This window comes from Diadema setosum, chromosome 1 (genome assembly GCF_964275005.1).
Source record: "Diadema setosum chromosome 1, eeDiaSeto1, whole genome shotgun sequence".
NCBI lineage: Eukaryota > Metazoa > Echinodermata > Echinoidea > Diadematoida > Diadematidae > Diadema > Diadema setosum.
This window is the reverse complement of record NC_092685.1, coordinates 29,198,366-29,217,124: the sequence shown is the minus strand read 5'-3', so window position 1 is coordinate 29,217,124 and position 18,759 is coordinate 29,198,366. Positions and strand designations below refer to the sequence as shown.

General features: G+C 37.9%; 1 protein-coding gene across 1 annotated transcript; it reads left to right on the top strand.

The window, feature by feature from the left end:
• The first annotated feature begins 3,218 nt into the window (after positions 1–3,218).
• LOC140229980 (uncharacterized) lies at positions 3,219–4,448 on the top strand. Its single transcript, XM_072310215.1, has one exon. It carries the CDS (start codon positions 3,219–3,221, stop codon positions 4,446–4,448), a length of 1,230 nt encoding a protein of 409 aa, XP_072166316.1.
• Positions 4,449–18,759: the final 14,311 nt, after the last annotated feature.

Genomic DNA, 18,759 nt, shown 5'->3' with positions numbered 1-18,759 from the left:
GACGATGAAGACAAACAAGTTGACATAATGGATTGGAATCCAACTTCATTTATTTGTAAACCAAATTTTCGACCCTTGTTACCCTGAGGAAGATCCTTGTATTGCATTATGTCAACTTGTTTGTCTCATATATATATATATATATATATATATATATATATATAATGTGAGAAATAGTTCCCTGGGTCCCGAACGTACGCGGTGCCGCATTGTTGGATGCATATAGTTGAAAGAAATTGGACTGAGGCGGGACGTTGCTCTCGATCTTAGTCTCCCTTTTATTTGTCAAGCTTTCGGCCCGTCATTGGGCCTTCGTCAGGACCTACCAACAGAACGATTATTATATGAATAACCTGATGTGTCATATAATATATAATGCAATTTCACATATTACCAATCTTCTCAATCCTTTCCTTTATATACACAAATCAATCATTCAATTCAATACAAATATCCACTCTAACCTCCAATCATCATCAGAATAACATCATATGTCCAAAAAATATATAAATAAATTCTTATATCATAATGCTGCCATATAATAATCATATTGTCTTATAATTCTTGGCATGATGATCACAAACAGAATCATTATACATATATATCATATTCATATGTCTATTTGCATTGCGTATGTAACATGTATATATCCGCATACGCACACAATAAATTCTTATATCGTAATGCTGCCATATGATAATCATATTGTCTTATAATTCTTAGCATGATGATCACAAACAGAATCATTATACATATATATCATATTCATATGTCTATTTGCATTGCGTATATGTATACATCCGCATACGTACACACACACCCACATACATACGCACATTCACATACACACACTCTCACATATGCACACACCCACAAAACTCCGGTTGATATAATACTATCTAAATCAACATATCCTATTTTATTTCGTATATTACCGAAATATAATAGCGTCAACCCTCCAAAATATATCAACTCTTAGATCAAATGTGTAAGCAACAACAATTTCTGTAAATTACCTGCGTGGGACTCGTGTGGTTATCGTGCATCCCAGCACCGTGTACTCATATTCTGTTCAAAAATAAAATAATTACCATTCAATCATTCATAATACCTCTTATTTTGCAAATATAATCAAACATACTTATATTAAAACATCACAAGATCATATTCACAAATCCATCATACGCTATTTTCCATATCATTCTTATCCATGCAGTCAGATCAACTCGTGACGCTCAACAGTAATCATGAATCGTGTGATCATACAATAAATATCAACAGAATTTCACAATAATAGTGTTCAATCATAATATCTATTATATTACATATAAATACAGTCAAAAATAATCATATCAGAAATCACAGATTCATACATTTTCCCAAATACATCATTGTACACCATTATACATTTCATTCATATCAAATCACATAAACTTATTACACGCAGCTTTATTCATACATCTTGTGATCGTACAATATATCAGTACATCATTATACAAATGAAATCTCGATAATCAGCAGCATTACGATATAAGAATTTATTGTGTGCGTATGCGGATATATACATGTTACATACGCAATGCAAATAGACATATGAATATGATATATATGTATAATGATTCTGTTTGTGATCATCATGCCAAGAATTATAAGACAATATGATTATTATATGGCAGCATCATGATATAAGAATTTATTTATATATTTTTTGGACATATGATGTTATTCTGATGATGATTGGAGGTTAGAGTGGATATTTGTATTGAATTGAATGATTGATTTGTGTATATAAAGGAAAGGATTGAGAAGATTGGTAATATGTGAAATTGCATTATATATTATATGACACATCAGGTTATTCATATAATAATCGTTCTGTTGGTAGGTCCTGACGAAGGCCCAATGACGGGCCGAAAGCTTGACAAATAAAAGGGAGACTAAGATCGAGAGCAACGTCCCGCCTCAGTCCAATTTCTTTCAACTATATGCATCCAACAATGCGGCACCGCGTACGTTCGGGACCCAGGGAACTATTTCTCACATTATACGTACTATTCACCCTGACCCTGCATTCAAGTACTTGTACCTGGATCCGTCGCGGCATGGACGGCCCTCCCTCCCCTCAACCCACCAACGGAACAATGACCGCACCACAACTATCTACGACCACGATCCCCCCACACACCACCTCAGAATCGCTCATGCGTGAAATACGGAAGACATCGATGCGGAAACAAAAATTTCAACTACACCTTAACCTCCTATGCCACTACAAGGAAAGAGACATCATCCCAAAAGGCCTACACCTCCAAAAGCCATGCTGCCTCGCCCCAGAAAATGAGGAATGGGAATCAATCCTTTGGGACGCTTCTTGCTCCCTACGCGACAAAACAATCGACTTGGTAGAATTGAAACTTGACTCGATTGACGCCTCACTGAAAGAAAAGAAACAAGAGCTCTGGAACGGAACCACGCCCGAAACATATCACAAATCTTTGAATTCAATAGAGAAATCTATTAGTAGGGAGATTACACAAATAAGAGCCAGCAAAGAATCAAAACTCCGTCGCGACATCGAACTTTGTAAAAATAGAATTCACAACTCTGAAAGTTGCCCGGTAAGACAAAAAACGAGCCAAACGCACAAAAACCGCCATTTCAGGAAACGAAACTATACAAAACGGCGGAAAATCCACCACCAAACTCAGGAGAAAGAAATCACAAAACAACGAAATCCCCCAAACTCCCATAACGCAGTAGTGAATTTATCTAACTACCGACTTTCTGAGGCAGAACACAGCCTCCTATCGAAAGGACTAAAATTCTGCCCCACCCCACCCCATATGGACGAACTACAACTAAAAGCAGACATAGATGCATTTAAACGCAGAGTGACGCTAAAAACACACTTCGCTCTGAAGCAGAAAAAAGAATCTGACCTTAACAATAATCGGCCGGCTAAAGAAAATGATCAGACTCAGCTGCCAGAACAGCTAAGAACAAAAAGCGCGTGGACTCCTTTCGTCAAGGAGCCCAGCTTGCACAAATACTTAGAGCAAGTAGAAACCGCGACATTCAACATGGTCAGTACTCACGAACGTAAAAGAAACAAAAGATGTGACAATCTAACCAAACCAGAGAGAAAGGCCCTCTACAGTCTCAAACGCAACAAAGAGATAATCATAAAACCAGCTGACAAGGGATCGTGTACGGTTGTCATGTCAACCGACACATACATCAACGAAGGTCTACGACAACTAACAGATACAAAGACATACAAGGCCCTAGATCATGACCCCACCCCTCAACACCTACAAAAGGTAAAAACAGCGGTGGGAAGCCTTGACGTGAACTCAGACTTAAAGAAAAAACTAATTCCAAAGGATCCACGTCGCCCAAACATGTACTTCCTCCCCAAAATCCACAAGCCCAACAATCCGGGACGCCCTATTGTTTCAGGATGTGCGTGCCCCACTGTGCAAATTTCAAGATTCCTTGACTTCCACCTCCGCCCCCTGGTTGAAAAATTGCCCTCTCACCTAAAGGACACAACCGATTTTCTCAACCACATAAAAGACCTGAATCTGACCCAGAACCCCCTCCCCCCAGAAAGCATACTAGTGACAGCCGATGTAACTTCGTTGTACACGAACATCCCCCACAATGAGGGCCTCAAAGCATGTCGAAACGCCCTCAACGCCCGAATGAACCCCTCCCCTCCAACCGACCAGCTCATTCGTCTACTTGAACTGGTACTGTCATTGAACAATTTCCAGTTCAACGGCAAGAACTATTTACAAATAGAGGGTACCGCTATGGGCACCCCTGTTGCCCCATCGTATGCTAACATTTTCATGGGGGAGATAGAGGCAGAGCTATTAGAACTCACAAACGCAATCTTCCCGAAATCGTGGAAACGATACATTGATGACATCATATTCATCTGGACACAATGCCCCCAATCATTAGCACAATTCCAAAACACAGTGAACGCCCTCCATCCCCGAATCAAATTCACGTTTGAGTCATCCCCCGACTGTGTCAACTTTCTTGACCTAAAGGTCCTCTCAGACGACGGAACTCTCCAGACAGAGTTATACTCCAAGCCTACAGACTCTCACACATTCCTCCCTCCTTCCTCATGCCACCCTCGACATGTGTTCAAAAGCATACCATACAGCCAGGCCCTTAGAATCAAACGTAACTGCTCTCAGCCAGAAAGCACAGACAAACACCTCGAAAATCTCCAACACTATCTCGACAAGTGTGAATACCCTCCCCAACAAACTAAACTACAAATCAACAGAGCTCGCTCCATCCCCCGCGCGGAATTATTTGACAAAAAAGAACGACCCCCCTTAGAAAGAACCCCTTTCGTCTTAACATACAGTCCCGCCACCGCCAAACTACACAAAATTCTCAAACAGGAACAAAAAAACCCTAGATGAATCAGCTTCACTCTCAGAGATATTTTCGGATCCCCCGTTGGTTGCATACCGACGCCCCCGCACCCTCCGCGACCTACTAACATACTCTGGCGACCCCAAAAATGACCAGCTGAATGAGAACAACACAAACGGCTTTGCCAAATGCGAAGCCAAACGGTGCATGCTTCACAACTTTGTTAAAGAGGGCAAAAAGTTCAAAAGTAATGTCACGGGGGAAGAATTCCCAATCACATCCAAAATACAATGCAAGTCAGACTGGCTCATTTATTTGATATCGTGCACGAAATGTAACAAACAATACGTGGGAAAGACAGAAACATCCTTGTACACCAGATTCAGTAACACTAAATCGGAAATACTGAACTACAATACACCCAACAAGCGAAAAACCCTCCCCTACACAACACACTTTAACCAGCCCGACCACTCAATTGACAATGTAAAGATCACAGGCATCGAAACAATCCGAACAAAATCCCGCCAAGTAATCCTACATAGAGAATCCTTCTGGATAAAGAAATTGAAAACACTGACCCCCGATGGCATTAACGTTGACCAATGAACCCTACATAGCTCTTATCCCGAACCCCTCACTCTAACTTCAGACTTACAGTAAAACACCCGTAGCAGAAAACTGGCCATGACCAGACAGGACAAAATACAGCCCAACATACAGGTAAAACACCCTAATAAATTTCAGGTTAGATATATTGTGATTATCGAGATTTCATTTGTATAATGATGTACTGATATATTGTACGATCACAAGATGTATGAATAAAGCTGCGTGTAATAAGTTTATGTGATTTGATATGAATGAAATGTATAATGGTGTACAATGATGTATTTGGGAAAATGTATGAATCTGTGATTTCTGATATGATTATTTTTGACTGTATTTATATGTAATATAATAGATATTATGATTGAACACTATTATTGTGAAATTCTGTTGATATTTATTGTATGATCACACGATTCATGATTACTGTTGAGCGTCACGAGTTGATCTGACTGCATGGATAAGAATGATATGGAAAATAGCGTATGATGGATTTGTGAATATGATCTTGTGATGTTTTAATATAAGTATGTTTGATTATATTTGCAAAATAAGAGGTATTATGAATGATTGAATGGTAATTATTTTATTTTTGAACAGAATATGAGTACACGGTGCTGGGATGCACGATAACCACACGAGTCCCACGCAGGTAATTTACAGAAATTGTTGTTGCTTACACATTTGATCTAAGAGTTGATATATTTTGGAGGGTTGACGCTATTATATTTCGGTAATATACGAAATAAAATAGGATATGTTGATTTAGATAGTATTATATCAACCGGAGTTTTGTGGGTGTGTGCATATGTGAGAGTGTGTGTATGTGAATGTGCGTATGTATGTGGGTGTGTGTGTACGTATGCGGATGTATACATATACGCAATGCAAATAGACATATGAATATGATATATATGTATAATGATTCTGTTTGTGATCATCATGCTAAGAATTATAAGACAATATGATTATCATATGGCAGCATTACGATATAAGAATTTATTGTGTGCGTATGCGGGTATATACATGTTACATACGCAATGCAAATAGACATATGAATATGATATATATGTATAATGATTCTGTTTGTGATCATCATGCCAAGAATTATAAGACAATATGATTATTATATGGCAGCATTATGATATAAGAATTTATTTATATATTTTTTGGACATATGATGTTATTCTGATGATGATTGGAGGTTAGAGTGGATATTTGTATTGAATTGAATGATTGATTTGTGTATATAAAGGAAAGGATTGAGAAGATTGGTAATATGTGAAATTGCATTATATATTATATGACACATCAGGTTATTCATATAATAATCGTTCTGTTGGTAGGTCCTGACGAAGGCCCAATGACGGGCCGAAAGCTTGACAAATAAAAGGGAGACTAAGATCGAGAGCAACGTCCCGCCTCAGTCCAATTTCTTTCAACTATATATATATATATATATAAAGTGAAGTTGGCTCGGCCACGTATCATACGTGATTGGTGCTGCATTGTAAGTACACTGTATAGTCGTGACGAAGGAAGAGGGCTGCTATATATAGTGGACTTTGCAGTAATTTACTTACTGCCTTTTACTTCCCAACGCCTTAAACAATGTAATCAGTTTGCTTTAATATTGTATATAGTTTGAGCAATTTAATTTTGTTGTTTGTACATTTTTATTTATTTCATAGCAATTACGCTGTGTAACCGTTGTTTTTGTGTATTTATACCATACTGCTGCTACTCTCGTATTACCTTGTATATACTTTCATCGCCGTGCATGCCAATGTATGGCACAGATTGCTGTTCTGGTGAAGTAAATGTCACCTTATGTCATGTTTCTGTTTTCTTTTCTTTTGGCTTTCTTTTATTTTGACCTCTATTTCGCCTTGTTTTGCCTTAATCTGTTCAAGTGTTTGCAAATTGGTTGCTTTTTGTTATGTTCACGTCCCAAGCCTTAACGAAGACCTGCAAAAGGGTCGAAAGCTTAGCAGCAACACAATGCAATAAGTGAACTACTGCAATGTCCGTGTGAATATGTATGTACATATATATATATATATATATATATATATATATATATATACACATATCATAATACAATGCGTTTTCGACTTTCAAAAAATTATTCTAATTTCGAGAATTATAAAACGAAACATCGCAGATGACACACTGATTTTAATAGAGAAGAAATCATTTTCATGTTACTATTCAAGTTGTTTTTATTTCAATAGTGAAACGTTCTACATCTTTTATAGATACAGTGCAAACTGAATTTGTGATCACGTTGATATTATTCCTAAAATGATATACAGTGATATATGAAAAAGCTAAAACTCATTTGCTCTCCATGTATCAAATTGACTGTGTATGTGGCCAGCGAAACTAATTTACCTTCCTGTAACATCAATAGTTAATCAAGATTTTCGTTCTCTTAACATCTGTTGGAAAACAAATATTGTTTAATGTACCACACGCAAACTCTTTCTCTCTCTCTCTCTTTCTCTCTCTCTCAAATACAAACACACTCTCTGTCACACACAACACAGATATAAGTATTAATGACTTTGTGTAGATTTCCTGTTCTGATATCGATAGCCTTATTCTTCAATGACATGTCCTTTTTAATAGGAAACACACTTTGTTTGTCGATTATGAATATATCGCTGTCGATGAAAACTATTAATGTGAACCAAAGGATTCAGACAAACTTAGCAATCACAAAACAATTAATGTCTACGCCCCCATAGATTCAGATAGCGTGCAATTATCTACAAGTGTCTCAAACGGATGTCACATACATTAATTCTTCACTACTAGTATCATGCCTTATTTATCTATGTATCCCGTGGTCTTAAAACAGATCATAGTCTCTTCAGTACACAAAACTGCTTTACAAGAGATAGATCTCTGTACAGCATAAAACAATTAAAGAACAGTCTACATTATTTACATTTTTTAAAAACATTGAAATGTTACAATCCCTATCAGTACAGTGCAAAAGTAAGAACAGCTCAAAGAGTTGGAAAAATATAGAATTGAATCTATAATTGAATACAGTATTAAACTGAATAATAATAGATTGTAAACAACATCTAACATACAAAATCCAATCAACAAATTGTCATATCAAATCGATTAGATTGTAGTGCGGTTTGTAATTCTTCCTTGATATTTGCCTTACAAAAATCACTGTATCATCGACACATATACGAAAAGGTTAGTCGATGGCATAGTATGAGTCATTACACAAATATTATTGATATGCATACTATAGAAAACATATGAATACTCCAAGGATCAAACCCTAGGCAATTCCTGCTTTCACAACCAACGGGTCACTCAAAATAAATTCAATTGAAACACTTACGCTTTGCCTGTGATATGAGATTCGAACCATTTACACTATGTACCATATGCCGTATAATCTCATTTTCTTTTACAATTAGTCATGAGATATTACTAGTAATTCAAAAGCTTTCAAACAAGATTTAAGAACGCGCAAATAACGTATAGAGAGTAAAGATCGAAATCATATTGATTACCAGCAAGTAGTGAATGTACATTTTATTCATTTAGATAATTGTTTGTGGATTTCTGTATCTCAAATCTCTCTTGCTAATATGGATAAAATAAATAATGGTTTCAAGATTAATTGGTTGTATTTCAACACCACTTTTATAGTCTGTAATTATTTCTGGCAGGACTGACTTTTTTTAAAAAAAAAGTAAACAACCTTTCTTTGAGGGAACGACTGGATTTCAAATAACTTTTTCCCCAAAATATATGTAGAAAAATAAAATTGTCTTACACACTTATTTGACTGTATCTCAATCACGGTATACTTGCCTGGGGGAATAAATAATGTGCAAAGTTCCACATCAAGAAAATTTTCAAAAACAAGAAAGAGGAAAAATAGGGCTATTCGTCTAGTTAACCTAGCTGACTCTTACTCACGCTAATCATTTCTTCTTTGAAAACAGATTCCGTAAGATGGCTTATTTGTTTTTATGCAGCTTAAGAACATGTTTGTGTCAACGAGATCTGCTAACGACTTGCCTGACGTATTTTACTCACGTGTTTCAGAAAAAAAAAACCAACTCCACGGTGCAGTTAATGCGTACTCCACAATACAGAGAGATTAATCTTAACTTCCACTTACAAAGCACACTCTTAGCTGAGGAAAAACAAAAAGTAATAATTGTTTTCACTGGAACCAAATTCTAGAATGATCTTCCCGGAGATTTAATCCAATATTCTCCTCTGTATTTTCTCTTGGTACATGAACGGAGTGTACACTCTTAAAACATCCGAGTCAGTACTGACCCGGAAGTGGGTCCGTTGGGGTCACACACCGTTCTGGGTCAGAAATGACAAGAACAACGGCGTAGCCAGGATTTGATCTGGGGGGGGGGGGGCGGTTAGTCTGCAAGAGAGCGAGCGAGGGGGGGGGGGGAGGAGGGTGTGGGAGGGAGGTGTCCCCCTCCCACGTTAAGAACTTTTTGCATTTTGATGTTGTAAAGGGTGCAATTTGATGCATGTTTTTGCGCGTTTTGTCGAATTGAAACAGTCCCACTTGTTTAAGGTAGCAATATATTTTCATGTCGATTATCATTGAACAATTTGGCTATAATATCATTGAAATCAATGTCTTGTATTGATTTTTACACTGAATATCATGAACGCCACTGAACCCTAGCGAGCGGAGCGAGCGGGGGAGGGGGGGGGGAGGAGGGTGTGGGAGGGGGTGTCCCCCTCCCACGGTGAGAACTTTTTTGCATTTTTATATTGTAAATAGTGCAATTTGATGCATGTTTTTGCACGCTTTATCGACGTGAAAAAGTCCCACTTGTTTAAGGTAGCAGTATATTTTGATGTAGATTATTATTGAACAATTTTCCTATAAAATGATATGATTTAAATACACTTCTTGTATTAATTCTTTTCACTGAATATCGTGAACGAGACTGAGCCCGAGCGAGCGGGGAGGGAAGGGTGTGGGAGGGGGGGGGGGGGTGTCCCCCCTCCCACGGTGAGATCTTTTTGCATTTTGATGTTGCAAATGGTGCAATTTGATGCACGTTTTTGCGTGTTTAACGAGTTGAAACAGTCCCACTTGTTTAAGGTTGCAGTATATTATTCTAGTGTAGATTATTATTGCACAATTTGCCTATGGTATCATTTAAATAAACTTTTTGTGTTAATTCTTACTCTGAATATCATGAACGCGACTAAGGCCGAGCGAGCGGAGCGAGCGAGGGGGACGGGGAGGGTGTGGGAGGGGGTGTTCCTTTTTGCATTTTGATGTTGCAAATGGCGCAATTTGATGCGTGTTTTTGCTTGTTTTTGCGTGTTTCATCGACTTGAAACAGTCCCACTTGTTTGAGGTATAGCAATACCCCTCCCACACGAAGGTGGTTTTGCATTTTCAGACCTTGAATTCAGCGATCTGGTGCCAAGTGGGTAACACGCAATGGAAGGGTGGCTAGATACCTCTCCCATATTCAAGGGAGCTTTTTTTCAGTTTTGCTGAAGCTTTTTGAACTGAAATTCAACAATCTGGCGCACACTTTTGTTGGAATATCTGGAAATTTTTCAATCAGAAGAGAAGTGTAGCGAGCCTGTGGAAGGAGATTCTGTATAATTTTCTGATTGCAGATAAACGTTTTGGTCCACACATTTTGTGTCATATGTTTGGAAAACTGTTTATGTTCAAAGCGTAGCCAATTCTTTGCATGGGGGAGGGGGGGGGGGAGGGACGGGCGAGCAGGAAGAAGACGTGGGCGAGTGTTATCTCCACCCTTCCCGTACGATGGAGCTTTTGCCTTTTAAGGTTGAAATTGAGATATCTCTTATACGCATATTTGATGGAGTATTTGGGAAATCATTAAAGATAACTGATGTGGGGGGGGGGACTGAGGGAGGAAGGGGTCGATTAAAAGAGGAAATTCCCCTTGTACATGAGGGAACTTTGAGTTTTAGGAATATAAGTGATAAGTCTTGTGCACTGAGAATTATTCATTATTTTGTGTAAATCTAAAAAGTGTACTAAGGCTAGGGAAAAAGGCATGAGAGATTTTGCATAATTTCAATTGAAATTCAGCGATCTGGTGCACACTTTGAGTGAAATATTCAAAAAATTATGATCTTATTTGATGAAAGGTTGAAAAGGAGACCCGTTTCATATGCATGCATACAGTATACACGCATTTTTTTCCGCCTCGCAAATCCCCGGTCCAAATCTTAGGGGGGAGGGGGGGGGGGGGGTGACCGCCCCCATCCCCCCCCCCAGTGGACAAGGAATGGGGTCAGATATGACCCATTCAGAGTCATGAATTGGGTCAGGGTGACCCCATTTGGGGTCTTCGTGACCAAATTCCAAGTCATTTCTGACCCGGAACGGTGTGTGACCCCAATGGTCCCAGTTCCGGGTCAGTTCTGACTCGGTTTTTTTTTTTAGAGTGTACACTTTCTTTACGTTTGGTTTCAGTTTTTATGCTCCGATATAATCAATACACTAGTTATCATACTTTAAACATGATGGAGATATGCTCGTTTGCTAGTATGTCAGCTTGTTTGTGTTTTTTCACTTAGTTGTTGTTCTTTTCTTCAATTGTTGTTCTTCTCTCTCAATTTCCCTTTGCTTCTTTTGGCATTTCTATCTTGCTTTTTAGCTCTCATGTCATCAGTATTTTGTGTCATGCCCCATTGCGAAACAAATTTTCATTTGTATTTGTTCATGGAAGCTTTGCTTTACGGTTCATTCTTATTTCACATCTCATTAAGATAACGAACCCTAGCACACTTTCTACTCTCGATCCATTCCATACTATATTTTTATCGTGTTTTTTTGTTAGTATATGCATATATCACATCCATGTAAAGTAAAATATGAAAATAAACTGGAACTGAATATAAAAGTCAATGGCTTTTAAATACGAGACTTTCCTCAACAACTTTAAGAAGTGTTCACCTTTCATCAAGACCACTTGTTTATCAATTTTCCGTATATATCAGTAATGGCAAAAATGTTTTCAGTAATACAGGTACATCTTCGTACAGGCACGTGGACATAATAAATCTACAAAATGTTTCAGAAGCAGAATTAGCTTATTTCATTGGGAAATAAAGTTAATGCAAATGCTCAGTAAGCAACATCCCAATAATTAGCAACAACGTTTATATTGTAAGAAAAATATGATATACAATGTAATCACATATCAATCTAATGACAATTTCTAAATTTGTACAAACTAAACAAATTAATAATAATAATGATTACGATAACAAAAATAGTAATAATAATGATGATAATATAGGTTTTCCCGGTCAATTTCATACTTTTGTCACTCAAATTCATTAATGTGCATTCAAATTCACACAGCGCACGCACGCGAAAATATTGGGGCATTCAAATTCAGAATCCGAGCGATCAATTTCATTTATGAGCATTCTATTTCGTTTTCGTGAAATCAATTTCACGATTGGGCATTCAATTTAAAAATGCGAGCACCGACTTTCCTATATACTCGTGCATTCAAATTCATGCGATAGTCACGTGATAGTCCCAATGAGCTTGTTTGGAGCGTTCAAATTCATTTTTAGGCGATCAAGTTCCTACTTCGTGCAATCAATTTAACGAGGAAAATGGAGGAGACTTTTAAGAAAGGAAAAAGGGCCAACACAACCAATGAATGCTTGCATATAGTGTAATTAGGATTGTTAACATGTTCTGCATTGTTCTCTGTAAATGTATTCTTTGTTATTCATCTCAATAAATTTCATATTGCAATGTCCAATCAGCAGTGCATCCAAACAACACAACGACGAGTAATCATATTTCTTGATGATACTGCAACGCCCTAACACCAACCACATTAATGACAATTCATCAATTTAAGACAAACTGACACACAATGATCTCACATAGTCCCGCAAAATTAAATCAATAAGACAGCAATACACAACAAACAACACGTATAAAATACTCATGTATGCTTTTCAAAATAGTCGAAATTGTGTTTTTTTTTTCCTCGAAAGTGTCAACCAACCCTCCGTATTATGCTCGTCTGTAAACCTATACAGTGCCTAATTTTTGTTTGTTTCATTTTCTATCAAAGAAGATGGCTGGATAACCCATATTCAGCTGCAAAAGCTGGTCTTCTATATGGGGTCCAGTTAGATGTTTTGCTCTTTGCGATGAATAATGAAGTGGGATCTTTTACGTGCATGAGTTGTGACTCTTTTACACGTGGGACCTCCATTTTATGTCCAATCCGAGGGACATGTGCCTGTATATTCCTATTTGCTAAGCGCGAGTTCAAAATTGTCAATTAACAGGTGGACCTCTACTGTAAAATAAATAATAATCATAAATCCCAATATATCCAAAGCCAAGTGAGAAACACATGCATACACTTCCCCAAACTAACTGAATTCAGGACTTCTTTTAAATTGAATGCAGTTATTCGGAACATGGTTGCCTATTCACGAATTTGAATGACCGACGAGATTCCGTCGCCAGCTTGACATGAATTTGAATGCTCAATGATGAAATGCGTGCTCCTCTCTTAAATTTGAATGCTCCGATAGTGAATTTGAATGTTCCGATAGCGAATTTGAATGCTCCGAGAGTGAATTTGAATGCTCGGATAGTGAATTCGAATGACCGGATTTTGAATTTGATTGCTGATTCAGTGCTGCGAGCGTGGAATGCGTGAAATTGAATGCTCGGAATAGGAACTTGAATGACAAAAGTATGAAATTGACCGGGAAAACCTATAATAATTAGGCCTTCTTTATCCAGGGTACAGCCTCTTCAATGCTGCCATTGCTCTATGCCAGAGGGCACTGCTATCTTTATTACCCTAGCGTTGCCAGCTAGTCACCCATCTATAGGCCTGGACCAAGAGGGACATAGTGAGTAAAGACACATCGTCCAAGGACGTAAACCAGTGGGCGGGAATCGATAAACATACAGACGCAATATATTGCCCTCTTTCGGCAATGACAATTCACTTTGTATCAATTTTCAGACAAGGCAGTCTTTTTTTTTCTTTTGTAAAGTCAGATCACAAAAAAAAAAGCAAATATTAATTGTATCTTCATCTGCGTATAAGATGAGGATTCTAGAAATACTTGATAGGTAACCTACGTGATTGCAAGATGATCGGATTACCTTCAGAGTCGTATGCACACCAATACGTCTTTTCACATTGTTTCAGCTATTAAACGATAGATTCCAGAATTTAACCATGTGATTGTGGTGGGGCTCATTGAAAGTTTGGCCAACTTTTATCATTCACACGAGACGACTATGCTAGCGGTGCTGGAGCTGACGCCAGTTGGTAAGGTCACAAGTTCACCCGGCTGGTCAGTCATTGGGTTGGTGAAAACCTCCACCCTCAAGCTCTTTTCACCGAGACCAACGACAAATAGCGTATGACATGAGACAGCCAGGTCTTGTGGACGTAAGCGTTTCATGATATTCACTTTTTTATCCCACTTTGAACTAACGCTTGAGTCTGTTTTTGCATATCGCCTGATACTGTCATGATCCAGGATGAAGAGGCGATACCCTATATTTATCGTTACACAAAGAGACAATGAATACAAAGATAAGAAAAATATCAGAGAAACAGCGTGTGACAGTTTGATTTGATGTCTTTGTCTTTTTTTATTCTCGATGATCTGCTTTTGGTTTTCGACACTCGCGACCCTCTCATTGGGGAGGTGAGTACGGAGACGGAGTCTCGCCTCCCTGGTGAAATGCAACGAAATGTTGAAGATGGCAAAAGTAAGTATCATCAATGACAAGATAACGTTTTCTTTCACTTTCCAATTTTACAATTTCTTATCATTAGTTACTAATACTACGAGTTTTACATTTTCCTTGTAGTGTTAATCCCAGGACAGTTGGGTTGATAAGAAATATATCCCATCCATCCTTCCCTCCCAGCCAAAACATGGGTCATACATGGTCATTGCTATGTTTGGATTCAATGGTTTGCACTCTTTTCTTGTAAACTATTTCACTGGAATTAGGAATTCACGGAAAAAATTCAATACAATGTTCACTGGGAGACATGTGTAGCGACGGTCAATATTTGGATTTTGGTACAGTGTTGCATTCCATATAATTGCATTCCATATAATTGTTGTAAAAACATTGAATTTATGGTAATAAATACATCGATTTTAATCTTATAGTCTTTCGTTCATTCTTAAAGTTTTTTTTTTCTTTTTCTTTTACACTCCGATAACGACAACCCGCTAGAATCGGATTGGTTTATAGGATTATTTTGTTACCCGCCATTAAAATCTGCATTCCTCTTTAAATTAAAGTTTATGATTGGACTCTCTGTATCCTAGTTCGCAGTTGAAGGGTTTGTTTGCGAGACGTATGCTCCGACCTACTTTGTCTATTCTAAGGGAGAATTGGACATTATTTTTTTTCTTTTTTCTTCGTCAAACCTGCTGTCGCTGTTGTATATTCCTGTCTATTTTGTTATCTCGTTATGCTAATCAGTTTTTCCCTGTCATCACATAAGCCGTCTAGGAAGCCATCATGGACTCTGTCATCCAGCTAGTCCACGAGTCTATCGACCATGACCTTCAAACGAAGCACAGAGTTGTCCATGATCTTGGAAAAAATCCATTGTTGACCTTGAGAGCAAGCTAACGAAAGTTGCTGACGACGTCAAGTAGGAACAGGAACTGTACAGTAGACGCAACTGCCTGAGGATCTACGGTCTGGCTGAATCTCCCACCGAGGATACTGACGTCATCGTCACAGATCTCACCAAGCAGGAGCCGGGCATCGAACTCGCTCCAAGCGACATCGACCGCTCCCACCGTCTCCAGATCAAGCGCTCCGAAGGCTCGCGCAGCCCCAATCCCATTCTCGTCAAATTCGCAAGGTACAACGTGAGAGATTGTATCTACCGTGCTCGAAGCAAACTGCGAGGGAGCAACATATTCATCAATGAACACCTAACAAAGGAACGCCACACCCTGTTCAGCAAAGTCAGGAACAGCCAGAACAACAGGAAGGCGTGGACGAGTGACTTCAAAATCACGGCACTGACAGTGGATAACAAAAAGGTCAGAATCAACACGAACCGTGATCTAGAAAGGCTTATAGGGTGCACCGTTGTCTTTTTGACCCTCACAGCATCTGTGTACGATGACAAAGAGATGTAAGTTTCCATGTATCACTTGTAAAAAAGCAGTAGGAACTAAACAAGATGCACTCTTTTGAAGTAATTGTGATAACTGGTGTCATTTTGGATGTTCAGGGGGGCATTTCATGAAGCGTTTTGTCAGATATTTCGTTTGACAAAATGTTAAAAGCTACGGAAACCCTTGCATCTGGTTGGTTGAGAGTAAATTTGTCCGACAAGTTGTCGGACAAAAATGCTTCATGAAATGCCCCCCCCCCCCCTAGGTGCGGGGGAAATAGTTTTCCTTTCTAATGATGACTGATTATGTTTCAACAGCTGCTTCAAAGAACTTCCGTTTTATGAACAAGTAGATGTCAGTCAAAGCTTATCTGAATCATAAGAGGGGACGACATGTAACCTAGAATACAACTCACTTCATACTGGTGCCGATAATGGGTCATCATATGTAGGAGAAACATTAAACGCTGATAACCAGTTAATTTATTATCAATGGAGAGGATTAGTTGATCAAAATACGACAACTCCACCGATAATCGGAGAAAATTTTCGAGCATTGTACAAATGCAATGGTATGAAAATTGTTCATTTAAATTGTTCTTCCTTGGTAAAGCACATCGATGAAATACGTCTCATTGTCAAGTAAACACGCTATATCCTGACCTTAAGTGCGACCTACCTCTGTGATCTTAAGTGAAATTTCGTGTGAAGGTTATTCAATCGAACGCAGAGAGAAGCAGATCAGGCGGAGGTGTTGTTGTCTTTATTAGAGAAGATATAGATTATGCTGTTAGAAGAGATTTTTTCGTTCACGATTTAGAAATGATTGTCATTGAGGCTAAACGACCGCACACCCCATCTAGTTATCTACGTGTATTGTTAACTGGTATAGGCCGCCCAACTCTAAAGCTGCCAATATATTATTAATCAGTGTTAGACAGACTTGACTCAACAAGCCGTGATTGTGTAATTCTATATAAGTGATATGAATTGTGACCTTATGAAATTAGATAAGCCTCCTTACACGAAACGAATGTGTGAAATAATGGAAAGATTTAATTGCAAACAATTACTTTCTTTCCCCACGAGAGTGACAAAAGACACGGGGACTCTGATTGATTTAATCTGGACGAATGAACCTGAGAAAAATGGTAGAGCTGTCGTCATTGAAACAGCGACCACTATTTTGTTTTTTGTACGATCGGGAAAAAGAAAGATAGTAAGGAAAATGAACACAGGTATAAAGTGGGAAGAAATTGAACAAAGTCGACAATGGGAAACTTAGGGAAGACATTGCAGCTCTATCATGGGAAGAAATTGAATCGATGGCTGATGTAAAAGAGGCGAATGATAATATGTTTGAAAAAGCAATTGTAGGTGTAATTGATCGACATGCACCTGCTAGGAAAAGAATCCCCAAGGATTAGTAATGATGTTTTCAATTTAATAAGACAAAGGAATGAACGGAAGAAAAATACAAAACTTTCAGACTTATCTAAAGACTGGAAACATTGTAAACGCTTACGAAATTTAGAGTAACTGCACGTATCCATGTATAGAAGAAGAATTATGTTACAACTTGTATCAATAAAAGTAATGGTCAATCGGCTGAAATCTGGCAATCATTGAAATGTTTAATGTCACATAAGTTTAATCCTGTGAAATGTATTAAAAAGATAAATATGATGTTACAGATAAAGTTGAAATGGATGATAGTTTTAATAATTACTTTATTGATATTGATCGAAAAAATACAGGAAAGAGTTGAAGTTTCTGACAATACCTGCTAAATGAAAATATACAATCATTTTCCAGTGATATATCGCTATTAAACTGTGACAATATTTTCCGTTTTGAACCGGTAACTGAACAAGAAGTCTTAGATGTTATCAATAATCTTAAAGAGAATAAGGCTTGTAGTCCAGATAGTATACCGGCTGCTTTCTGGAAAATAGTGGCAGTTATTGTTAAACCTTTTACTTATATTATAAATTTATCATTCAGTCAAGGCATTGCCCCGATGAATTTGAAAATATCACGTGATATTCCGATACATAAGTCAGGCTATAAAAGCGATATGAATAATTATCTGCCAATATAAATTCTTTCTGTATCTTCTAAAATTGTTGAAAACTTGGCATTCGATCGACTTTTCTCTTAAGTCAATCAGAACGCCATCTTAAGCAGCTCTCAGTGTGGGTTTAGACCAAAGCATTCTATCGCGACAGCTCTACTCAATGTCAAGGAAGACTGGTCCGAGAGTCTAGACAAATGCCAGTTGTCACCCTTGACCTACAAAAGGCGTTCGATACAGATGACTACTAAATCCTTTTGAATAAGCTGCGCCTCATTGGGGTCGATGAACTATCAATCAAATGGTTTGTCATTATATGACATATTTTGTATCTGTTACGTAATAATTTGTCTCATTGTACTACTGTTTATCATGTAGCTCATTTAAGAAATTGATGTTATCGCAATGGTTACAAAAGAAGTGCAGCTTTAAAGACAAAAGCGTGCATCAAAATAACCATATAAGGAGAATTATCAAAGTAAAAGACAGAGATTT